This window comes from Pyrgilauda ruficollis, unplaced genomic scaffold (genome assembly GCF_017590135.1).
Source record: "Pyrgilauda ruficollis isolate IOZ18807 unplaced genomic scaffold, ASM1759013v1 scaffold57, whole genome shotgun sequence".
NCBI classification, from domain to species: domain Eukaryota; kingdom Metazoa; phylum Chordata; class Aves; order Passeriformes; family Passeridae; genus Pyrgilauda; species Pyrgilauda ruficollis.
The window spans coordinates 7,800,685-7,823,768 of record NW_024527377.1 but is presented as its reverse complement, the minus strand read 5'-3'; the positions used below and the strand labels follow the sequence as shown (position 1 = coordinate 7,823,768).

Here is a 23,084-nt window from a genome sequence, read left to right as displayed (position 1 = left end):
GCTGGGAGCCCGGCTGAGGAAGGGACGTGTGTGAGCAGAGGGTGACAGTGACATGGGGATATTCCTTATCTGGCTGCTAATGCACTTTTTATCTCCTCCCTCAGGTGCGAGCTCTGTGACAAGCCTCGTACTTGAGCGACCTTCAGAGCAGCCCCCTGAGCTGTGCTGTCCTCACGCATGACAGTTCATTGTCCCTTATGACCAGGTTTGGGGCTTAGTGTGGCTTGGGTTTCTGGTAATAATCCTGAAACAACAATCCCAATCCAGTGCAGCCTGGAGGAGATCGACGGGAGACCTCACCACGGTCCCTGTACGGGCCATTCGGGGTCATACTTAGGGGCTGGACTCGATGATCCCCGAGGGTCCCTCACAACTCAGAACAGTCCTTGATTCTGTGATTTCGTGGGCTGCAGCTTCCTCAGGAGGGGCAGCACCGATCTCTGCCCTCTGTGACAGTGATAGGACTCGAGAGAATCGCTGGAGCTGTGTCAGGGGAGAAAATCAGGAAAAGGTTCTCCACCAGGAGAGGGTGGTTGGTTCCACAGGGCAGCCCAAGAGAGCTCACAAGGAACGTTTGTTCGGCAAACGCTCCCGGCACACGGTGGGCTTGCTGCGGCTGTAAGGGGCCAGCAGTGGGACCCTGACGATCCCAGCAGGTCCCCGCCAGCACGGGATATTCCATTAAATAATTAACGGCAGTAACTCTGCGAGCAACGCGATCCACCCCGAACCGAGCCAGGCCTCCAGACCAGCGGGCTGAGGGAGGCGCGGGCGGCCCCGGGCGCGGCCCGCACGGCCCTGCCCGGCCCGGCCCCGCCGGGGCGGAGCGAGGCGGAGCGGGGCGGCCCCGCCGGCTCCCGGCCCCTCGCCCGCCGCGCCGAGCCAGGCTCTTCCGGGCAGCGGGGCCAGCGCGGTGCGAGGCCGGCGGCCGGGTGAGTAGCGGGGCCGGGGAGTGCCGCGGGGATGGGCTGCGGCCGGGGACGGGCGGAGGAGCCGGCGGCACTCCCAAGTGCTGTACTGTGCTGACCAGGCAGGGACCCAGCTCCATCTGCCACCTCGGTCCCCTCCACAGGAACCCAGCCGCCCGTGTTGCTCTGTCCCCTTCGCAGGGGAGCAGCCCCCACGTGTCGCCTCGGCTCCTCCGCAGAAGCTCAGCCCCATTTGTCACCTGTGTTACCCCTGATCTGTTTGTGAGCTCTCCTCCCTCCTCAGGGGTCTGCCTTCTCCAGCCCCTCCACAGGGGACCAGCCCCATCTGTCACCCCAGGCTCCTCCACAGGGACCCAGCTCCCTCCATTACCCTGCAGAGCCCCTGATCTGTTTTGTCGCCCTGTCCCCTCCACAGAGGTCCAGCCCCATGTGTCAACCCATCCCCTCCATCGGGGCCTAGCTCTGTGTGCCCCCCCGTCGCCTCCCCAGGGTCCCAGCCCCTTGTGCCGCCCTGTCCCTGTGGAAGCTGGACGCTGGCAGTGTGGGACTGTCACAGCCCTCTCCTCCCTGCACATGTAACAGCTCCCAAAACCTGCCTTTGGCCACTCGCTGTCCCCTGAGCAGCGCTGTCTGTGTCACAGGGATTGCGTGACAGCAGCACAGATTCCAGGCCTGCAAGAGACAAGCCTCCCTGCTGCAGGATCATCATTTCCAGGGGAGGAACACGCCAAATAACTCCAAGGTCAGACACCTGGTAGGCAGAGACAGAATTTTAAATATGAGTATTAATTTTTTTTTAATGTATTGAATTATAAATAATCTATTGTTGTTATACTGGTGGATGGGGTGAAGATTGGCTTTGTACCAATGTGTAGTTAAAATATCACCTGGATAAAAAAATACACGAAACAGTGAAAAAGTGCAGAAGAGGGCCGTGAACACACCTGGAGTACAGCCAAAGCTACTGCAGTTTATTGGTGGGGGTTAAAACACAAGGAGCAGAAACAAGCTTGCAGCAGTCAGGACTGAAATTAGAGGTTGCACTAACCTTGGTTAGCAAAGGAGGTTTATTTTCCTGAGTGTGGAGATGAGGTGAACACGTGCGGCGTCTCTGGACCTGCCTCGTGCACTGGGAGAGGAGGTGGCAGAGCAAAGCTGGCAGAGCTGAGCTGGCTGTGGGGACCTCAAACATCTGGAGCTGGTTTTAATGCAGAATGATGAAATCTCTAAATCTCTGGTCAAGTTACACACCAAAGATGGCTCCTGTTTTGAGGAGAGAGCCCCAGCAGCAGGCTCATCTCGCCCAGGCTGCTGCTTTTGTTGCTAGGCTACAAGTGGGATGTACATTTATAAGCAAAAAAAAAAAGAAAAACCAAGCATCTTGTAGTGTTGCCATGCTTTGCCTTCTCCAGCTTTCCATTTAGGATTGCAGTAGGAAAAATCGTAGTGCAGACAATTTTTTTTTCCTTCCCTGGTGATTTAAATAGGCATTTTACTGGTGGAAGGTGCTTTGAGAAAGAAAAACTTGGCAAGTGGCTTTAACATTTGGTGTAAGTACATTGCATCAGACTCCCAGTCATCAGCTGTGCTGCTTATTTAAAACTGTAGCAGCAAATGTACTGCAAATGGAGGAATACCACTGCTTACAGACCCTGATAAGTCTCACATGGGCTCTTCTGCCACCACACAAAAGTGCTTTTTCCCCCAGAAAGTCTATTAGTTCATCCTATTTGAACTAATTAACTGCCATGCCTGACATCCCTGGAGAAGGCCTTGTGTTCCTTTCTTTGCCAGAGCAATTAAAACATGGATTTGCCTTTTTGCTGTTGCTTTGCCAATGTTTTGTAGTTTTAAAGTAGAACAAGTCACTTTTTCCTAATCAGAGGGAGGTTTATTTCCTGTGTTTTCTACTAAGCCAACATAGCAGCCCTTTGGGTGGGCATTGTGGAAAATTAGGCATTGGAAAAGAAAAATCTTGAGTTTGTTCAGACAAAGGAGCCCCAAAAAAGGAACAATGTGTTACTTGAGGAATAAAGAGGCCTAGCAGGACTCTGGAGTATTTCTCTATCAAAGTGGCATGGGAAATGTTTCAAAAGAACTCAGCTCTGCAAAAACAAGTAGCTGTGGGCACTTTGATTTACAAAGAGAAGGAAGAAGAGAAGCTGTTCTCCCCATTTTCTAGCAGCAGGTACTTTTCTCACCCTCAAGATTTTCTAGGCTGCATCTCATTTCCCAGAACAAGGCACTGACAGCTGGACATCAGGTTGTTAAGGGACTGCTTTAAAGAATGGAGATGTAGGGGCCTAAGTGTCTCAAATCTTATTTTTGTCTCTCCCAGTGCACATGAAATACCAGCAGCACCTGGCTCTAACTTTTGAACTATTCTTATTCTAAAGAATCCTAAAGGATTCTGTGAAGAGATAGGTTCTGCTTTTATCTTCTATTTTTATTGGGTTTTCAGGGAAAAGCCTCACTCTCGTTCTTTAGAAAAAGAATTCTTAGTTGTCTCTAGAAGATTTTGTGAATCATTATCTGACCTGAGCACTGTTACCTCCCCAGAACTTATGGGTCTAAGTCCTGGTAAAGGACACCACAAAAGTCACACCTTTCTTTCAGCATTTGTGCAGGCTGGTTGGAATTCTGTTTTAAGCCGGATTACTCAGCTCATCCCGTGCTTTGTAGCAGGTTGCAGGTTGGGAGCTGGGCACCAAGAAGTCAAATGTCACAGAGAGCATTATCACAATTATATCTGCCCTGCTTTTGGATGTGAAATTCTCTTTAGACTTCTCCCTGGGTTCACACTTACATCATCATGTAAGATGACAGAAAATTTCCTTTTCTGTCACTCTAGTCCCAGTTTTAGCTGAAACTGTAAAGAAACTGACAAAAATTCATAATTTTGGAGGGGAGTTTTTCAAGGCTTGGGTTAAAATACAAGGTGTCAATAACATAAGAAAATATAAATGGTTCTAAGGAAGGTGGCAAAGCTGCATTTCATCATTTGTGCACTGCTGCATGAGTTTAAGTTGCCCAGAATTTCCCAGATCATTTGCCCATCTGGATTATTCAGTCATGCAACATAGTTTAAAATAAGTTACCAAGTATCTGGGTTGTTCAAAATTGTGTGAAATAAATAGTCATTGCTACTCTTCTCACTGTTTCTTTGGTTTGAAAAGGGTTGCGTGACCTTCAAATGTGATGTTTAAAAGATGAACTTTGTAAAGGAACAGCAGAGAGTTGAACTCCTGGTAACTCCTGAATCTGCATTTTGTATAATTGTTGCAACTGCTGCTGTTAACCTTTAAACAAGGTTTAAAGTCTTCTGCTGGTTATGTGGAAAATCTAAATGTAGCCTTTGTACCAAAATTGTTGATCAGACTTTGTGCAGATTTTGCATGTAATTATTATGTTAAGGCAGGCCACTCTCACTTATTCTGAAGCCCTTTATTAACTTTATTAAACTTTAAAGCATGAACTGGCAGTTGGTTCCATCTGATCAGAGATGGCAAGAAATTTGCCATGGGCAGGGACATCTTCCACTAAACCAGGGTACCTCAGGCCCTGTCCAACCTGGCCTTGGACACTTCCACGGATCCAGGGACAGCCACAGCTTCTCTGGGCAGCCTGGGTGCCTCACCACCCTCAGAGGGAAGGATTTTTTCCTGATGTCCAATCTAACCCTACTCTATTTCAGTTTGAAGCCATTCCCCCTTGTCCTGTCACTCCCTTGTGAAAAGTCTCTCTTCATCTTTCCTGTGAGCTGCCTTCAGTCACTGGAAGGCCACAGTGAGGTTGAGCATTCCCAATTCTCTCAGCTTTTCCTCACTGGAGGAAAACACAGCCATGTGTTGAGGAAAACCTTTATGAACTCACCATCACTTATGACTCTGAAAACGTGGTACACAGGAGGAGCTACACGTGGATAATCAAACCTCTTTGTGAGTGCTGGGGAGACAAACAGTGCCAAAAAATGTCCCTGGTCACGAGAATGCCCCCCTGGTATTGTTCAGGGGGCTGGGGTTTGTCCAGCACAGCTGATGCTCAGCCAGACAATCCCACACACGAGGCAGGATTTAGCTGCTCTGCTCCACAGGCACTTTGGATACGCTGCCCTGGTTTGGAAACTGAAAGGGTTTAGTGATAGGAATGTGCCAGAGAGCATAGTCCGGCCTTCAGTGCTGATTTAATTTGCTGGGGAAAACAGCTGCAGAGTTTCCAGGTACAAGTGGTTCTATTAAATACCTTCCTAATGGTTCTGTTATGTGAAATAGTGAAAATGTGGATCATTTTCTCCCTTACTGCATGTTTTCCATGAGAGTTGTTAATTGTTTGACTGTGTTACAATGTCAATCTTTATCCTCTCCAGTACTGCTGATCCTCCTGTGTGAACATTACCTCAAAGTGACATTTCAGTATGGATTATTACAACTGATGTGTTTGTAAAATTCATTTTGTTTCTCACATCCTCTGTTTATGGCTTTGTTTGTGGAGAAGAGCAACTCCCTGGGAAATTTTGCTGCTTCCACATTAAAAGTAAAGGTGTTGTTGATTGAAATTTTATCCTATTTCAGGATTAGTTGGTATTTGCTGTGTAGCAGCAGGTGGGAACAATAAATTTAGGTATTTACATATATGGCCACCTTAATTAATTAATTAATGGTTAGGTAATTTGCCTTCATTTGTTGACTAACAAAGCAAACAGTTTTATCTTTGTCTTTATTGTGCTTTTGCTTTCCAGTTCCCTTGCAAGCTTTCAACTTATCTCAAGGTTCATATGGGTTGATTTAAATTTTATTTAATCCTAATGTCCTTTATTTTTTCTGTACCAAATTTCATTATGGATAACGAGAACTTAAATCTCGGGCACATTTAGTACAGAGGGAAAATTAGATCACTGAAAGTAGTGGAGTTCCACCCTTGACAAAGCATTGCAGTTAAAATAATAATTAAATCTTAAGTAGTTTTATTACAGTGCTTTTATTATTAAGTATTTGAATGGATTATGCAAACAGCAGCTCCCCTCTGAAATTGTATCTGAAAATTAAGGTGGCAGGTAGGTAAAAATAGTGTTGCAGCAACTTAAATTGAGGGTGTTGCCCCTCTTTCTTACAGTTTTACAGTTTAAATTAAAAAAATGAAACTTAAAGCCATCTAATTTATGATGATGACTATGGCTGTTAGACAATGTATTGATTAAACCTTTTTTGTGCAGTCACCACTCTTTATAGTTGGACATTTTGTTTTATAAGGAGATCACTTTGAAGTATATCAGCACTTTATTAGCTTATGTTTTTGCTTTGTGGGATTTATTTCCATTTTCAGCATTTACTAATGGGGTCTGATGAGTCATGAGTAGCAGTCTCTTTAGAACAAGAAACAGGGCTTTTGTTGTAAAAATATTTTGCTGGAAAACTTCAGAGATTTCAAGACAGAAATTCCCTGGTTCTCTTAGGCACTGTTGTAACAGGTCTGTGATTCAGAGTCCCGTGACTGGCAAACTCAGCCACCTTTTTTACTTCACTGTAAGTTTTACCTGTCTCCGAATCACATTATTATCAACTTTTTTTTTTTTTTTTTACACTCCCTTTTGTGTGTGACATCTCCTCTTTCTCTGTGGGCATGTCTGGTTTAAGTTCTTTCGACCAGCATTGTTCCTACCTGCTAAAAGGACAAGTCAGCCACATCATTGAGAGAAGAAAATGGGTTTGTGTACTTAAATAGATGTCACCTAAAATTTAAACCCCTTTTTACAGGAGATTTAACCCTTTTGCAGAGTGGGCAGCTGTCCCACCCCCCCATCCTATGCAAGATTGAATGTCCTTTATTAAGATTATTAGTGGTGAAATCCATGTTCTCTGTTCCCAGCTTTCTAAACAGACACAGACATTTCAAGCATGTTTTTTTTGTTGTAGCACACGAATTAATGGATGTTTTCCATTTCCCTGCTAGGTTGCTTTTTGCTTCTGCAGCAGCACTAACCCTGTTTTGTAGACTTACAAGAGAGACCAAACCTGTGCTGACCTGTCTCTGGTAGCTGAGTCTGGCTAGGATGGGTAACAGCAGGAGGAAAGGCATGGAAACATCTGGGAAATCTGTTCCAGGGCTCAGGCACTGCCCAGGGCACAGTTGTGCCGCCTGTGCAGGGACAATTCCTGGCTCAGTCCCTGCCCCTTCCTGTGGTGCCACTGCTGGGCCCTGGGGCAGAGCCTGGCCCTGCTCTGGGACACCCAGGGACACCCAGGGCTGAGGGTTCCTCTCCAGGCTGAGCAGCCCCAGCTCCCTCAGCCTTTCCTGGGCATGGAGATGCTCCAGGCCCTTCCTCAGCTCTGCAGCCTCTGCTGGCCCCAGGAGCTCCAAGGCTCCATGTCCTGATGATCCAGAGCTGGACACAGCACCCCAGAGGTGCCTCAAAGGGTTGAGCAGAGAGGCAGGATCACTCCCTGACCTGCTGAAAACGCTCTTCCCAATGCACCCCAGGATCCTGTTGGCATTCTTGGTCACCAGGACACTCTTCTGGTCATGGAGAGCTCCCTGTCCAGCAGGACTCCAGAGCTGCTCTCCAGCAGGTCACCCCAGCTGTGCAGCTGCAGGGGTTTATTTCTCTCCCGTACAATCTTTCTGCTGCGTTAGTTTCCTGCCAAGGTAATAAATTCCATCAGCTCACCTGGGTTAAGGAACATCAGAGCAGACACAGAGTAGATAAAGTGGGGAGGGAATAAAGGCAGGATGTGAACATGTTTAATCTCCTGTGTTCTGTACATTCACCTTTTCTGATTGTTTCAGACTGAGACAATCCTGAATTGAACATCTGCAGTGAAGGCAGATCCTTAATGTTTAGATTTCTTATTACTGAGGGACTTGGGTTTGTGGGCAGAGGTATCAGAAGTAAATAAAGGCAATTCCCAGAGAACCCAGTAGTGTACATTCTAATCAGAATGAAAAGAAAGAATTATCCAGAATGAAAAGAAAGAAACAAGCTTCTGTGCTTTATTCACTGCTTTGTTCAGCATTCATTAGACAGCTTTAATCAGTATCATAAGCTGTCCTAAAGCAGCTTTAATCTTTCTTAATGAAACGGATAATTTAATTAGAAAAACATTTACACTTGAACTTTTCCTGCAAATAAGAGAAGCAGTCACAGAACAAGTTACCAGCCCTAATGTCCTGATATTTATCTTTATTTTGGTGTAAGAGAGGGTTGGAATAAAAGAGTGCACTTGCTTTCATAGGGCTTCGCAAAACCAGCAGTTCCCATTTTAGACCAGAAGGTGGACTATTAATTCACAACACAGCACTGCTCACAGGAGGCTGTTTTTAATGGCAAAGTACTAAGAAAAGGAAAAGAAACCTAAGGAGCATCTCCTGTTGAGATGCTGTGCATGAGAAATCTGTTCTCCAAGTCTGCCCTGAGTCTTTTTTCATTTCCATGATCTGTGTTCATCCTGCAGCGTGCCTGGTTGAGAGATGTACACATGAAAATAATCCTGCTAATAAACAGTGCTGTACAATAATGAACTTAACAGAGAGGGAAATGTGAGTGGCAAAAGGGGAAAAGATTGGTTTCCCCTGCTGTACCAGATCCTTTAGTGTTCTGGTGCCATAGAATCACAGAATGGTTTGGGTTGGGAGGGACCTTAAAGATCATCTAAAATTTTATCTTTAGTTATAAATATATAAAAATGAATTGATATAGATCCAATTTCTTTCTGCCATTTGAAACAAGCACTATTTAGAGGAGGATTTTTTTCACACTGATTCTTGAATATGTGGCAGAAATTTCTTTTAAGAAAGTTAAAATCAATATACTTGTGCTATGGAGGGACTGTCCTTTTTTCATTAGCTGTTGAAGTAAACTTAGTCATCCTGAAGTAATTTTTACTTTTCTGGACTTTATGCCCCATAAATGCACAACTCTTCAGTGTCCTTCACTGTAGTTCTTTAACCATCTCTGAAGTATCGTTAGGAGCTCTGGTCATGTGTTCATAATGTAGCAATTGTTGCATTATATAATCTCTGTTTTCTTAAAATATGGATTTAGAAAAACAACATTTATTAAAATAAATTGGTGGGTTTGTGTTCCTAATTTTTCTCTTGTTTTGCTATGCCAGAGAAGTTAACTGGATTTTATTAAATATTTCATCTGTCACTGCACTTTATAGGACTTCAGGCATCTCTTGAAATAGTTGATTTCTCATTCCTTTCAATACATTATTTTCAACAAACAATAATTCATCACTGAAGTAAAGCACTTTCTGATTAAAATATTGTTGTTTGGTGTGTCTGTTTATTAATAAATTTCTGTGCTTCCTTTGCATCTGCCTCATCCTCAGGTATTGGTACAAATGTAATAAATAATGTATAAACATTTTGGGGCTTACCCCTTTAAACCCCTGTTCTGCAACTTCTTTGGTGTTTGTTCTCTGGGTTTTTTACTCTAAATGTGGCCACTTTTCATCTTGCAGGTTCTAGATACATTAGGAAATGAGTGGTATTTTGAATTGCAAATGTTGATGTTTTCTTGGCAGAGCTTTTGAAGATGGCACCAGATATCCCATTAAATATTAATATCAAGGAGCCCCGATGGGATCAAAGCACTTTCACTGGACGAGCCAATCACTTCTTCACTGTAACAGACCCCAGGAATATTTTATTATCTAATGCCAAACTGGAAAATGCAAGAAAAATTGTGCATGATTACAGGTATGACATTGACTACTTCTACCACTGGCCCCAAAAGGTCCAAGTCCATGATAAGTACGTGGTGATATATTTAAAAGGAAATACTTAAAACATTGTATTCATTGCAACTTCTTATTCCCACTTCAGAGTTTGAAACCCTTTTATTTTTAATCAAATTTACTAGTGGATGGGGAAGTTATGCCCCTCTTAAGGGCTCTGAGATGCAGAAGAGTTATATTCTGAAAGTAATTAATATGACAACAAAGCTTAAAACTTCCTCTTATGTGTAACATTTGGAGCAGTTGTTTCTTAAATACTCTCAAGGTGAATTTTCATTGTTTCGCACTAATGACCTCAGAGATTTTGGCTCTGCATTTAGCTCTAAAACCTAGTGCAGCTTTGAGTAAATAGACTCAGCCAACGTAAACCACTGCTGGGAGTTTTAATTCTTTTTATTTCACCAATGCATTTAAAAGCTGAAGAATCTCTACAAGCTGTCTGAGAGTCTCCATTCACTTAGGGTGAACATCCCCAAATCCTCTGATGCCACATTTCTCACGGGCATTTGCAGCATTTTATAACACTTGTGCTTTTTGCTGTTGTCTTGTCTCTTAACCTGTCCCAAGACAAGGTATTGTGGCACCTGGCTTGACAGAAGATGAGCTGTGGAGAGCAAAATACATTTATGATTCAGCCTTTCACCCTGACACTGGGGAGAAGATGTTCGTGATCGGCCGAATGTCTGCCCAGGTGCCCATGAACATGACTATCACAGGCTGCATGATGACCTTTTACAGGTGAGAGATGGCAGTAAAACACATCAAACATTTGCCTGCAAGTTAGAAGAGTGAAAATGAATGTTGTTGTCAAAAGATTTATTGTAAATATTTTTAAATGTGAAATTTTGCTTCCTTTTCCTCTTCTCTCTCCTCATTCCCTCACGTTGATTAACGGTTCTTTCTAGAATTAGTTTTGAGATAAGCCCTTAGCCCTTCTCCTTCACCATCCCACTTTCCCTCAAACTGGGAAATGTTCCAAAATCCCATCTGTGTGGAGGACAAAGAGAAGGAGATCCCTGGGAATTTCCAGCCTTACTGGCATGCAGGATGTTCTGTCTGCCCCGTGAGTACTTGGAATGCTTCAATCCATTTGGTATGGTTGATTTTAATTACTGTTGTAGACATGGCCATTGGTTGTGGAGTTTCTGCAGCTCCCCTGCGTTTCCTCAGTGGTTCTGGAATCTCCAGGACACTGAAGCCCACTGAAGCAGAGCCAGTGCTCTCTTAGCAGCCTCCATGTCAGAAACAATTTTTGACACAGGATGCAGGAACTGGTGGGAGCTCAGAGGAAACAGCAGCAGCCTTTTGGATGCTGCGATTGTACAAACTCCTGACACACACCCCAGTTTTGGATGGTGTTTATAAAACATGTGTGTGCTTTGAATTGCAGTCAAGAATATGAATCAAGCCCCCAGGACAGGTGCCCATTCCCAAGCACTGCCTCCTGTTAACTGCTTGTTCTGTTATTATCTATAACACTTAGAGAAGCTCTCTGCCTTTTCTTTGCATTATTATTCATGTTCAAAACTAGGTGATTTTTAAATTCTTCTTCTAAAATAACTCTAGCTGTCAAGTATCAGTATCTTACTGAATGTATTGTTTCATTCAAATAAGCAAGAACTTCTGCATGGTTACAGTTTGCAGTGGCTTTTCTTGATTTGTCATTTTCTTGTGCTGTTAATTCAACTGTGAGTTTAATAATAATAATTATAATTGTTTCTCTTTTCAAGAACAACACCAGCAGTGTTATTCTGGCAGTGGGTCAACCAGTCCTTCAATGCTATAGTAAACTACACCAACAGGAGCGGGGATGCCCCAATCACTGTCAGGTCAGGCACTGAACCTCATCATTCTGATCAATAGAAATTGCTCCCTGGTATACATGAACATTTGGGCATTGAAGTTTGAGGTGAGACAGGGATAAGTTTTTCCATCTGTACTAATTATTAGTTTGGTATGCACAGATGAGAAGTCTGAGAAGGGCAGAGCTGAGAACTCCATTTCTGCCATTAAAGACAAGTCTGAGCACCTTGATCAAGAGCACTTAGCAGGATTTAACAGGAGTCTGTGTTTCAGGGCTCAGTCAACCATTTGCAAGGTTCCTCATCAGTTTGGTGTCCTACCAGGATATTTCTAAGCTGATATTTTGTGGGGGCCTTTAGTTGTGTCACTGTGCCACCTTCTCAGTGCCAGCACACACCACACTGAGGGTTCTTTTACAAAAAGAGATTCCTTCAACTGGCCTGTGCTTGTTTCTACTTGATGTCTGAAAAAGAGACTAAATGGATGCAGAAAGCAAGAAATCTCAAACTGAAAGAGGGGAAATTTAGGTTAGATAAACAGAAAAAATCTTCCCTGTGAGGGTGGCAAGGCCCTGGCACAGTTACCCAGGGAAGCTGTGGCTGCCCCATCCCTGGAAGTGTCCAAGGCCAGGCTGGATGGAGCTTAAAGCAGTCTGGGATGGTGGAACATGTCCCTATCCATGGCAGGAGTGGAATGGAATGAACTTCATGGTTCCTCCCAAGCCATTCTATGATTCCATGAATAGAAAACTGGAATTACAGTACTTGACTTTCTGGTTTTGGGGTTGACTTGCTTAAAGATGTCTGGGAGCAAACTGTGGATTCCAGCATCTAGAGACACCTCCTAGCTGGGAAGTATGTAAAGTGTGGTTTGGGGCAGGTTGGGTTGGATTTGAGTTTTTACAGCACAGCTGGTCTGTGTGTATGAGGTTTGGTATGGTTGATTTTAATTGCTGTTATAGACATGGCCTTGGAAATCCAAACTGATTTTACTAGGTTAAGCAATTAGGAAATTAAATAAAGAACTAACCCTTCAAGGTGTTCATTCAAGTACATGAGAAAATGCTGAACAGGCAGCCATGCACAACCAGCAGAACCTGATTCAGTATTACAATGTGGCTTGAGTATGATTTTTACTGCTAGTGAAATCAAAGTGTTTAATTCAGTGTCCCATTTAGATCTTCCATCCCCACATTATTTCAGTAGCACAAGAAAGCCTGTTTAACATCTGGGGGCGCATAACTATGTGTGTGAAATGTAATTGTTTTTCAAAGTGACACCAGTGTAGCTGTGCATGTGCAGACATTTTCATTTCTGTTTTAGGCAGCTGGGAACAGCCTATGTTTCTGCCACCACAGGTGCTGTCGCTACAGCCTTAGGACTTAATTTACTAGCAAAGGTATTGCTGGTGTTTTTTTTCCTATTCTTACTAAACTGTGATGTCCTGTGAGAAGCTCACAGCTCATTTCTCCTCTGGAGTATCTGTGTCATGCACAGCTCCCACTGTGGAGTTGTTATGGCTGCTCCTTTCTTTAGATCCCAACTTTATTTTTTCCCTGTGGAGATGGGTTTATGCATATCTGTCAAACAGCCCATGTTTGGTTCATGGAGACTCTATCTAATACTTTTTTCCAGTTTCTTTTTCACCTTACAAGTTATCTAATAGCACTTGGAAAATTAATTTGAGTTGTAATTACACTTCCCTGTGATGCTACAAAGCTCAGAATGGTTTTGCCACTCTCCTGCCACTGTTTACTCCTGAGAGAGGCATTTATGACTTATTTTGTGTTTGAAGCTTGTTCTACCTCTGCCCCACCAGTGAGCTTTCACTGAATTTTAATGTAAAGGAAATAAGTCTGGTCTGTCATTAGCAGCTGAAGCATTTCAGTGAAGACAATGATGATGTACATTTTTATTTTCCTTTTTTCTCCCCTCTCCGTGTGTTTTCCAGCGCGTCTCGCCTCTTGTCGGGAGGTTTGTTCCTTTTGCTGCTGTTGCTTCTGCCAACTGCATCAATATTCCACTAATGAGACAAAGGTAGGAAAAAGAACAAAGATCACTCATGCTGGAAGAAAATATGTTGTTCACTTGGTAAATCAGCAGGTTACTAAATAAAGCACATTTTGTATCTTTAGCTTGTTTCAGTACCTTGCAGGAACCTCATGCATGAGGTTTTGACTGGTTGTTTTTAACAGCTATAAAATAGAACATAATAATTCTCTTCCGATAAATATCCAAAGAGTTCTTCAGTCTTGGATCTCAGAAACCAATTACTGGTTCCTTCAAAACTTTGATCACATGGACCTTTGAATAGCAGCTACACTTGGGAAAAACAGTAATTTCAAAAATGGTGCTTGAAATCCCACCTGCAGAACTTAGTCATAGAAGTCAGGCTCTGCAGTTCTGTTTAATCATCGAGGTGACAAAAATATGCAGTTTGTCAGAAACAAACTTTTTTTCTGTGTTGTGATTTGACTAGGAATAAGAATAGTAGTAGGGAAAAGCAAATTTAAAACATCCTGTTATAAACACAAGGTTATGGGCAGAAAGGGGAATATTTAGACTTTGTATTTACAATGGAAGTTGATCTGTGGTAGTGTTCATCTTTTGTAAAATCTGAAGAGAATAAAGGCAGTCCTGAGGATATTTGCTGTTGTCTGTGCTTCTCCCAGTGTGAGTTTACCACCTCACCCTGCACTTGAGTAAAAGATCTATTAGAGAATAATGCAGTTACAGAAACATAGGTTGGTTTGTGCCTCCTTTTACACTTTCAAGTATATTCTTCATGGTTGAAATGACAGCTCAGACTAGAATGCCAGGGGGGAATTTTCAAAGAGCCTTCTGTTTCAACTCAGTGAAAATAATCTTCCTGTGTTCCGTGAGCTGTCAGATAGGACAGGCTTCACTTCCAGAGCAGTCCAGAAAATTCCACATTTCTGAACTAATGTGTAAATGGACCTCTCCCTTCTGTGGAGCACAGAAAAATCATATCTCTTTTTTTTTCTCCTTTGGAATGCTGTGATTGAAATGACAGCTCAGACTAGAATGCCAGGGGGGAATTTTCAAAGAGCCTTCTGTTTCAACTCAGTGAAAATAATCTTCCTGTGTTCCATGAGCTGTCAGATAGGACAGGCTTCACTTCCAGAGCAGTCCAGAAAATTCCACATTTCTGAATTAATGTGTAAATGGACCTCTCCCTTCTGTGGAGCACAGAAAAATCATATCTCTTTTCTTCCCCTTTGGAATGCTGTGACCAGACTCAAGCAGCAGATTGCTGTTACAAATATTGAGTTGGTAACTCCTCAAAATGTCTTTCTCTGCCTTTTGAATTTATTTTTTTTTTGTGCCAAGGAGTGTTACAAACAGACTCACTTAGAAAATAGAATAAAACACGTAATTCTTACAGTTGACAATTTGAAGGGACAAAGATAGGTGACAAAAATGGCAAAAAAATAAGTTCATATCCATCACTGCTTTATTTTTTACCCCTTATTCAACAGGGAGCTCCAGTTTGGAATTCCAGTCACGGATGAGGATGGAAAAAGGCTGGGTGATTCATCCAAAGCAGCTCAGCAGGCAATTGCCCAGGTGGTGGTATCCAGGATTCTGATGGCTTCCCCTGGCATGGGTGAGGATAAGTCCTTGCAGTCCTGATTATCAGTTCCTGCTGTGAGAAGGAGATTCTGTTCTATCCAAGTGATTTTCCTCAGGGTTCAAATTACCTTTCAGTTCCCTAGGCAGTGTTTGCCTGTCTGTTAAGAACTTCCCCAGGGAAATGTGGAAACATCCTCAGTGTGAACTGCAGCAGGAAAGCTCCTGGGATGCTTCTGCAGAAAAGATACTGATAGCAAAGGAATGGGAGCAAACTCCACCTGCTTGGAGTTGGTTTAGGTGCTCTGCCAGTGCCAAATGACTGAGCTCAGGTTTAGTTACTTGTGAAATTGCAGAGTTTGCTTATTGGGAGAATTCACCTTTGTAAATACCAATCCAACTAGTAATGTGAAATGAAAACTCAGTGAATGACAAAAGGCTGTGAAAATTGTATTATGGTATTAGTTCAGCTAAGCAGAAAATGAAAACAAAGTGCCATTCTCTCCAAGGTTAATGCCCTTTTTTATCTTATTTGCAGCAATTCCTCCATTCATAATGAACACCCTGGAAAAGAAAGCCTTTTTAAAGGTTAGTCTTAGATAATCTATCTCTATGTATTTCATATCCTAAGTTAATATTTTAATGAATTTTAAATACTTCCTGAATTTTCATATTTGCCTCCCAAACACTGTGGGAGGACATCCCTGCAGAACTTGCTTTACAGCTGTCTCTTTCCTTCTGCCTTTCTTAGAAATAACTTGGTTCTTTTGTCACATTGCAAGGTAACATTGAGAAAATAGGAATATCCTTGTTACTTTTATAATTGTTCTTGGAATGCACATTTCCTCCTGTGAAATAAACCTTCTTTGTACTGAGACTTGGAATAAAATTTATTGGGAAAAAAAATTAATAATGCTGGTTTTCTCAAGATAGGAATAAGGATACTTTACTTACCTGCTGTAGTAGCAATGTGAGTTTGCAAACAAAAATGATGGTAAAAATCTCTCATGAAAATGGTCCTTTAAAATTTACTGTGTGTAAAGTGCAGGACAGGCATAGAATGGGCATTCTTTATCCAAGATTACTTATTTCCTTTATTCTTTTTGTGCTCATGTAGTGTGAAGTGAACCCCCTGGTGTTGGTAAATCCATTACCTGCATCAACATTCTGCACTGTGTGTGCATGAGAGGGAAAAGAACAATAATGGAATTAGTTATAGGGTTGTCTAACACAAGGGAAATAATATTCAGGTGAGGAACCCTTTAATTCTTTACCAGTAAAGGGAGTTTCATCCTCACTGCTGATATCACTGATTTAATTACTTGGTAGCTCCAGGCAAGGCCTCTGCTTGTGAGACCCACCCAAGAAGCATAAGAAAATCTGTCTCCTTCCTGTTAGAAAAAAATTAGGAAAAAAACCAGACCCTGCCTTGGAAAAGTTTGTGTGGGGACAAAGAGGACAAGCAGGGGAAGATTCTGTTTGGAATGGTTTTGTTTGTCTAAGATAAAGTTTTCTAAAGTGTTTAAATTTTATCTCTGGCTGTTTCTGCCCTTCGTGTCTCTTGTGCAGAGTGAAATTACCCAGTTACACACCCCATGTGAAAGTGTTTCTGTATTAATAAGGCAGGAACAGATTGCCTGGGGTAGCTGGGGCTGCCCCATCCCTGGAAGTGTCCAAGGCCAGGTTGGAAAGGGTTTGGAACAACCTGGGATAGTGAAGGGGGTGGAACTGGATGATCTTAAAGTCCCTTCCAACCCAAACCATTCTGTGATTGTCTTCCAATCTTAAAACTTCTTTTTCCCTAAAGTGCTTTGCTTCCCTCCCACTTGTTAACAGAAAACACTTTTGCTCACGGTGTAAAAACAGGAAATGTGGCATTTGAGTTTCAGGGTAAAAATCAGTGTGTGCTGCTTTTATCTCCTGGAAGAAGTGAGCCTGCAGGGTATCCAAACACACCACAACTTGTGATACTGTGATGTTCATGAGAATGTATTGCCTGGAGAATTAACCCTTGTTAAAAAAAAAAATAGGGAAAAAATTATTTTGTATGTATTTGACATGTGAGACATGTCACAAAGCCATTGCCTCAGCTGACAAATCCATGACATTTGTGAAGAAATTGCAGCAATCCTCAGGGTCTGGAGACAAATACCTGTTGTTTTTGTGTGGTGTAATCAACATAAGGGTGTTGTGAATTTTTCAGATCAGCCAAAATGAGTGATTTCTGCAGTGCCTACTCAGTGGTCTCTGGTACCATCCTGTCCTCTCCCTCAGCCTCAGAGACTGAAGCCAGGTGAAACACTGCTCTGCAGGTAGCCAGTGGTAACACCTGGTAGAGATTAGTATTAAACCCATCAAGGAATGAGCTGCATTTTTAACAAGCAGCTTCTGCATGTCCTCATGGAGTTTGAGAAGCACCATCCCATGCCACCACTCCACCACCATCCCCACACTGCTTTATTAACTCACTACCCTTGGCCTCTGCTTCTCCACCACTCTTGGAAATAATTCCTGACTGCTTGCCAAAGCCTCTTAAGCAACACACAGGGCCAAAAAATAGAAAAATGGTTGTGAAATGATAAAAGAAATTAGAAAGCTGGTCTGCAGTAAGACAGAGAGAAGGAAATGCTCCTGGGATGCTGGTCTCAGAGCAGCCTGTCATCCTCTGATATTTGGGATAAGATGTAGGTCATGTAGCCCAGCTCATCCCCCACGTTCCCACAGGGTTTTGCACCAAGACTGGTGTGAATTAACAACATTCCCAGAAGTTACTGCTAGAAGATGCCTCAAGAATGTTCTTGGAACACAAGCACGTATTTACTGCTTCAAAAAGAAGTTGCCTTGAAGAAGTATTTTTATCCGTAGAAGTTTTTATTTTTGCCATTGGTTTCAGCAGCAGCTTTGAGGCCTGTTTATGTAATTATGCAGCATAGCAGTAATTGATTAGGCTGCATAATGTCTATTTTCATTACCCCTATGGCCATACTCCTGACCAGCTCTGTGCAGAACCAGGTTATTTTACCTGCTGCAGCAGTAGAATCCATAAACAGCCTTGCCCTGAGGCGCAGGGTTTATAGGTTTTACTTACAGGTAACTTTTCTCCTAAAGAAATAAATTGGTTTTTTCCATATAAACTTATGAAAATTCCAATCAACACTGAAGTTTTAGTTTCTATTACTATTCTTACACAGCTTTAGCTACAGTTTCTCTTCTGTTCTGCAAATTGTATTAACATCCATGTTGATTCTAGAAGTTTCCTCATACATCCTTGAAACAAGCTCCTTGGGATCTTTTAATCTGCAGCTAAAATCTGTATTCAAAATCGTTACAAAATCAGAACAGAGAGCTTTTCCTTCAAGCATTGTTCTAGAATGTCTTATGCCCTGAAGTCCTCCACACATTCCAAATTTCACTGTCAATTCATTTATTTATTTTTTTGAAAACAGACATAGCTGGCCTGGGAAAGCTGACAGATTTTTATATTCAACAAAGAAAGAAGGCAGTTAGAGAAAAGCTGATTCTCCTTATGGCTTTTGTTTGCTTAATTATCATTTCTCCATTTTCTCTGTTTGCACTAACCACTAAAATGTCATAAAGACATCTGGAAATTAAATCCTAATTCATTGGGAACTGCCTTCTTCCTGAGTTAAATGATAGTTCTCTAACACACTGAATTCTTCTACTCTTTCTCTTGTAGTTTCTCCATTTTGTCTCTTTGTGGGGGTGTGCAGCCTGCATTTGAATTTTATTGTTTGACGTTGTTCCCTGGGCAACTCCAGTTCTTAATTCTGACCTCCCAGTGTTACTTTTTCCTCACCATCTTTCTGTATTAGTGCAGCCTGGTAACATTCTTGAAAAACAAAGGCTGGAATTCAGATCAAGTTGGCAAAAAATGTTCCAGCACGTAAACTCCATGTTCTTTATGGAGTCTGTATTAGACACCTCTCTCAGATCAGTGACTAACTGTGACAAAGGCATAAAACCATTTATTCCTCTCAGGGCACCTTCCAACAGCCTTTTCACTTATAAAATTGTATCTGGAGCTTTTCTATTACATTCCTTGGGTGCCACACTCCCCTGCCATGCACAGCATCCCCCTCGCTCCCTTCTCAGAGACAGTGCAGGGTTTGGCTTGTGTTCACTACCTCTTGGCATGGACTCTCCCAGGGCATAAAATGAAAATTTGGGGTGAATTTATCTCAGCAGAGGGTCAGATGGAGGTGTTAGGGAATGCCAAAACAGCAGAGCTCTGCTGCACTCTTCGCTCTTCTTGCTGTTGCTGTCTGTTCCCATTTGTTATCTCTTGTTGCAGGTTATTGCTGAATTGCCCAGTTCTTCCTGCACTCATTTCTGTGTTACAGATTGACTCCAGGAAAAAAAAAAATAAAGGAAAGAGAAGCAGTTTTCTACTTTGTTTCTTCTCCCTCAGGCTCTGGAGAAATTTTGCTCCACACAGACTCGTTTTCCCTGCCTCAGACACTGCTGTGACCTCCCTCAGCCCTGAGCTTTGTCCTCCTGACCTTTCTACATTTCCTTTGTCCATTTCTACTCTCAAACATTGCCCAGCTTTTGTTCACCATCTTCCCCTCCAATTTCTATATCTTGAGAAGTTCTTCTTGCAGAAACACCATCTTTACTGAAAACCTCCTCAACTGCATCAAGTGATTTTTACCTCATGAGCTATTTTGTTTTAAAATTCGCTTTGTGTCTTTATGGCAGCTGTGTTCTGCTCTTAATGGAGCAAGAGGTAGCAGTGTCCACTGAACAGCTCTGGGTTTACTTCATTAGTAATGAATTTCCACTGAAATTCTACCAATGAAAGTGGATTCATAAATAATTTTGAAAGCCTGCAAAAAATAAAATTCTTGGCATATATTCAAGTTCTGCAAAAGTTATAGAATTAATGAGGCATGTGGGTTATGTGTTGCTTTTTCAGCTTTGCTTTCCCAGTCCTTAAACCCTTCCTTCCTTCAATAAAAGGTGAACTCTTGCAGAACTGAAGTGTTGCTACAGGGACAAGTTCCTGCACTTTAGGGGATGTCATATGACAGGAGAAAGGGCTAAGAGAGGCAGATTTACATCTTTATTTATGGCTGGTGGCTCTAGTTGCAGGTTAAAACCATTTGATGCCACCAAAGGGAAGGAGCTGTAACCAGACTGAGCTCTTCCTTGGAATGCTTGGGCAAAATTCCTTGTGCCCTGCAGAGATGTGGCAGCACCACTTGGAAACTTCCAAATTTCATCTCTGTTGCTACTGTGGGCTTGTGAGAGTCAAAGCAAAGGCCCAGGAGCAGGTCCTGAGTCAAACAGCCACTCACCATTGGAGTTTCTGACACTTCCTCAGGATCACTGTGTACATTGATCCCCTGGGAATTTCCTTGCTGCTCTCCAAAGGGATTTGGCTCTCAGAGGGATTTGGAGCTCAGCATGAAGCCACGCTGGTCAGGGTTTTGCCTTCACATCTCAGAGTCTTTTAGGTGCAATCTGTCTCTTAAAAAGATTTCCAGGAAGGTGGGAAGCAGGAAGAAAATATTTCACACTCATTGTGTGTGGTTTTATTTTCAACAGAAATTTCCTTGGATGAGCGCTCCCATTCAGGTTGGATTAGTTGGAATCTGGTAAGTGGTTTCTTTGGGTTGGGTCTGCTATCTTAAGAGATAATTGTAGGGGTTTTGAGAATGCAGCAATATTTGGTTTTTTTTTGTTTTTTTTTTAAGGAAAAAAGGTTGAGAGTTACTGAGGGCACAGCAGTTATTTCCATCTCTGTAACTGATAAAATATCATGTTAAAAACTAAAGAGCCGTTAGCAGGGAAGAAGCTGCCAAGAAAAGCAGAGGGAGGGAGAAAGGGAGTGGCAAAAAAAGGAATGTGGCAGCTTGATTAGAAAAGATGCTTTGGCTGCTGCCTCTAAACAGTCAGTGGAATCTCATCCTGGAGGCTGATAATTCTGAAAATATTTGATTAATAGGGTTTAATTTGGTGTGTTCTGGCATTTTCTGTTGTCAGGCACACAAAGGTAAAACACTGTAGGGGCATCAAATGGTAAATTTAGACAAATTTGGCAACGTTGTATTGAAACATTTAGTGCTATTTGTAGGTGATGATTTCATAAGGTACAACACAGTGAGAAATAGAAGTTGCATAGCACTTTGTGGAACTTTACCTCACTGTGTACAGAAAATAAGGAAGCTTTTTACTTAAAGCATGCATAAGATTTTTGAGTTCTGTTTTAGCACCCTAAATATTGTAAACCTGGTTTTGTCTCCTCTAGTCTCGTGTTTGCAACTCCCCTGTGTTGTGCACTGTTTCCTCAGAAAAGGTGGGTACTGCTGTGAATTAGTCTCACTTCAGTGTCATTCCAGATCCAGCCATGGTGCTGCACACAGACACAAACACAGGGTCACTGCCTGCTCAAGCACATTTTTAATTGCCATATAACAAAGGTAATAAGAGAATATACAGAAAAGTAGTAACTATGTTATTCATCAGTAATATATAATAGCTGTTTACAAACCCCAGCAGCTCAAGATGAGTTCTATACAATATATTCATATCCAGTAAGGTTATGGATGCACTAAATACAGCCAGAGCCCATTTTATTTTCAGCTGGAAACTCTTGTATTTATACAGAACAGCACTGGAATATCTGTGCTCATTTGTTATTTGATTAATATTTTTCCAGACATTTTCATCAATACAGAAGTAGCTCAGTACTGAAAGCAGTCTTAGAAACAATATTCATTATAGCTGAAATCCTTATGAAATCTGAATGAGTTATTTAAACTTCGCTCAATTTGGTATGTAGTATGGACAGAGCCTTAAATTCAGCTGTCCCTCTCATTTTAATAGTGGTTGTCTAAACTCAACAAGCTGCCAGCTGTACCCTAAACAACCCAAGCTTGAGCTGAGTCCATTAAAATGCTGAACTAAGGCAGCTTCTGACTTCCAGAAAACAATAGCCAATTCTCAGTGTTGTTTGAGTACAACAAAGCTGACACCATCTGTCTCCCTGCTTGGCCTAGGACAGAGAACTGTGGTAAACAAGTGTCACTAGGCTACCTGGAGATGACTTGACAAACCAACCCAGCACACACGCTACAGTTCTTGATTTCAGCCAGGGCTCTCCACTTCAGAGGAAGATTAGACCTTGAACTGTGTTCAGGAAATTGCAGCTGTTCAAATGACCTGGCAGCTTAATTCACTTTACTGTGAACCAGCTCTCATAAAAACAAACCTTGTATTCAACTGAATAAAATCACATAGTAAGTTAAATAGGCAAATACATTCTATTTAATAAAAATCCTTTTAGAAAAGTAAGTTTCTATTGCCAGTAACAACCTGAGCAATGAAGTGGATCCTTATCCTCATGGTAATAGCAACAGCCATTTCCTGACTCCAGAGATATCCCACTGCCCTTGGAGCAGGGATTCAAGTGCCCTGGTCTGTGAGTCTGCTTCCTGGATAAGATATTTAAAAAGATCTGAAAACTCTTTTGACAATGTAGCAAGTTCAGCAGATGTACTGTCGGTCTTATTTTCCCTTCTGGTGCTTGTTTGGTGTAACCCCTTCACTGTTTCTTTTGCTCAGTTCCATGTCCGTGTCACGCTTGGAGGCAGATCTGCAAGCCAAGATCCGAGCCGACAGCCCTGGCCTAGAACGTGTATACTTCAATAAAGGATTATAATTCAAGGAAGGCAAAGTATCTTTCAAGGAGAAACTTATGAACTTATTTTTTGAATTGTGTGCCAAGATAGACAATAGACAAGAACACACCTTTATCTTGTCCTTTTGTTAAACAGGTTTGATCATCTGCATTATTTTACAGTTAAAGACTTTCCTCAGTATAGTGTTTAAATTACCTAAGGTCACTTTGTCCACTTTGGTATTGTTTGAAAGTTTAAACATACATATCCAGAGATGTTTACATAAGTCTCAAGCAGCTACAATAACAATAAAGAAGCGCACAATGAAAACCAGATGCTATTACATTGGATTTGCCACCTCTTCCAGTAATAGCGGGGCAG

General features: G+C 42.2%; 1 protein-coding gene across 5 annotated transcripts; it reads left to right on the top strand.

Annotated features, from left to right (window-relative positions):
* The first annotated feature begins 837 nt into the window (after positions 1–837).
* SFXN1 (sideroflexin 1) lies at positions 838–23,033 on the top strand. 5 transcript variants are annotated; one of them, XR_005956336.1, is made up of 12 exons: positions 838–932; positions 1,571–1,671; positions 9,455–9,629; positions 10,235–10,405; positions 11,398–11,496; positions 12,793–12,868; positions 13,421–13,506; positions 14,970–15,097; positions 15,599–15,648; positions 17,264–17,372; positions 20,629–20,678; positions 21,332–21,368. XR_005956336.1 is itself a non-coding variant. In XM_041482152.1 (12 exons), exons 3-12 carry the CDS (start codon positions 9,466–9,468, stop codon positions 22,742–22,744), a joined length of 969 nt encoding a protein of 322 aa, XP_041338086.1. In that variant the 5' UTR covers positions 838–932; positions 1,571–1,671; positions 9,455–9,465; the 3' UTR covers positions 22,745–23,033. The 5 variants fall into 5 exon arrangements, 3 of the variants coding, with proteins under 3 accessions (XP_041338086.1, XP_041338088.1, XP_041338089.1); XR_005956337.1 differs by having other exon boundaries at positions 17,264–17,353; positions 21,332–21,348; XM_041482152.1 differs by lacking the exon at positions 17,264–17,372 and adding an exon at positions 22,648–23,033 and having other exon boundaries at positions 21,332–21,379.
* The last annotated feature ends 51 nt before the right edge of the window (positions 23,034–23,084 follow it).

Coding starts and splice junctions, on each gene's coding strand:
- SFXN1 (XM_041482152.1), top strand. CDS start 9,466: ATGGCACCAGATATCCCATTAAATATTAATATCAAGGAGCCCCGATGG. Junction 10,406..11,397: donor TGCATGATGACCTTTTACAG/GTGAGAGATGGC, acceptor TCTCTTTTCAAG/AACAACACCAGCAGTGTTAT. Junction 12,869..13,420: donor GACTTAATTTACTAGCAAAG/GTATTGCTGGTG, acceptor TGTGTTTTCCAG/CGCGTCTCGCCTCTTGTCGG.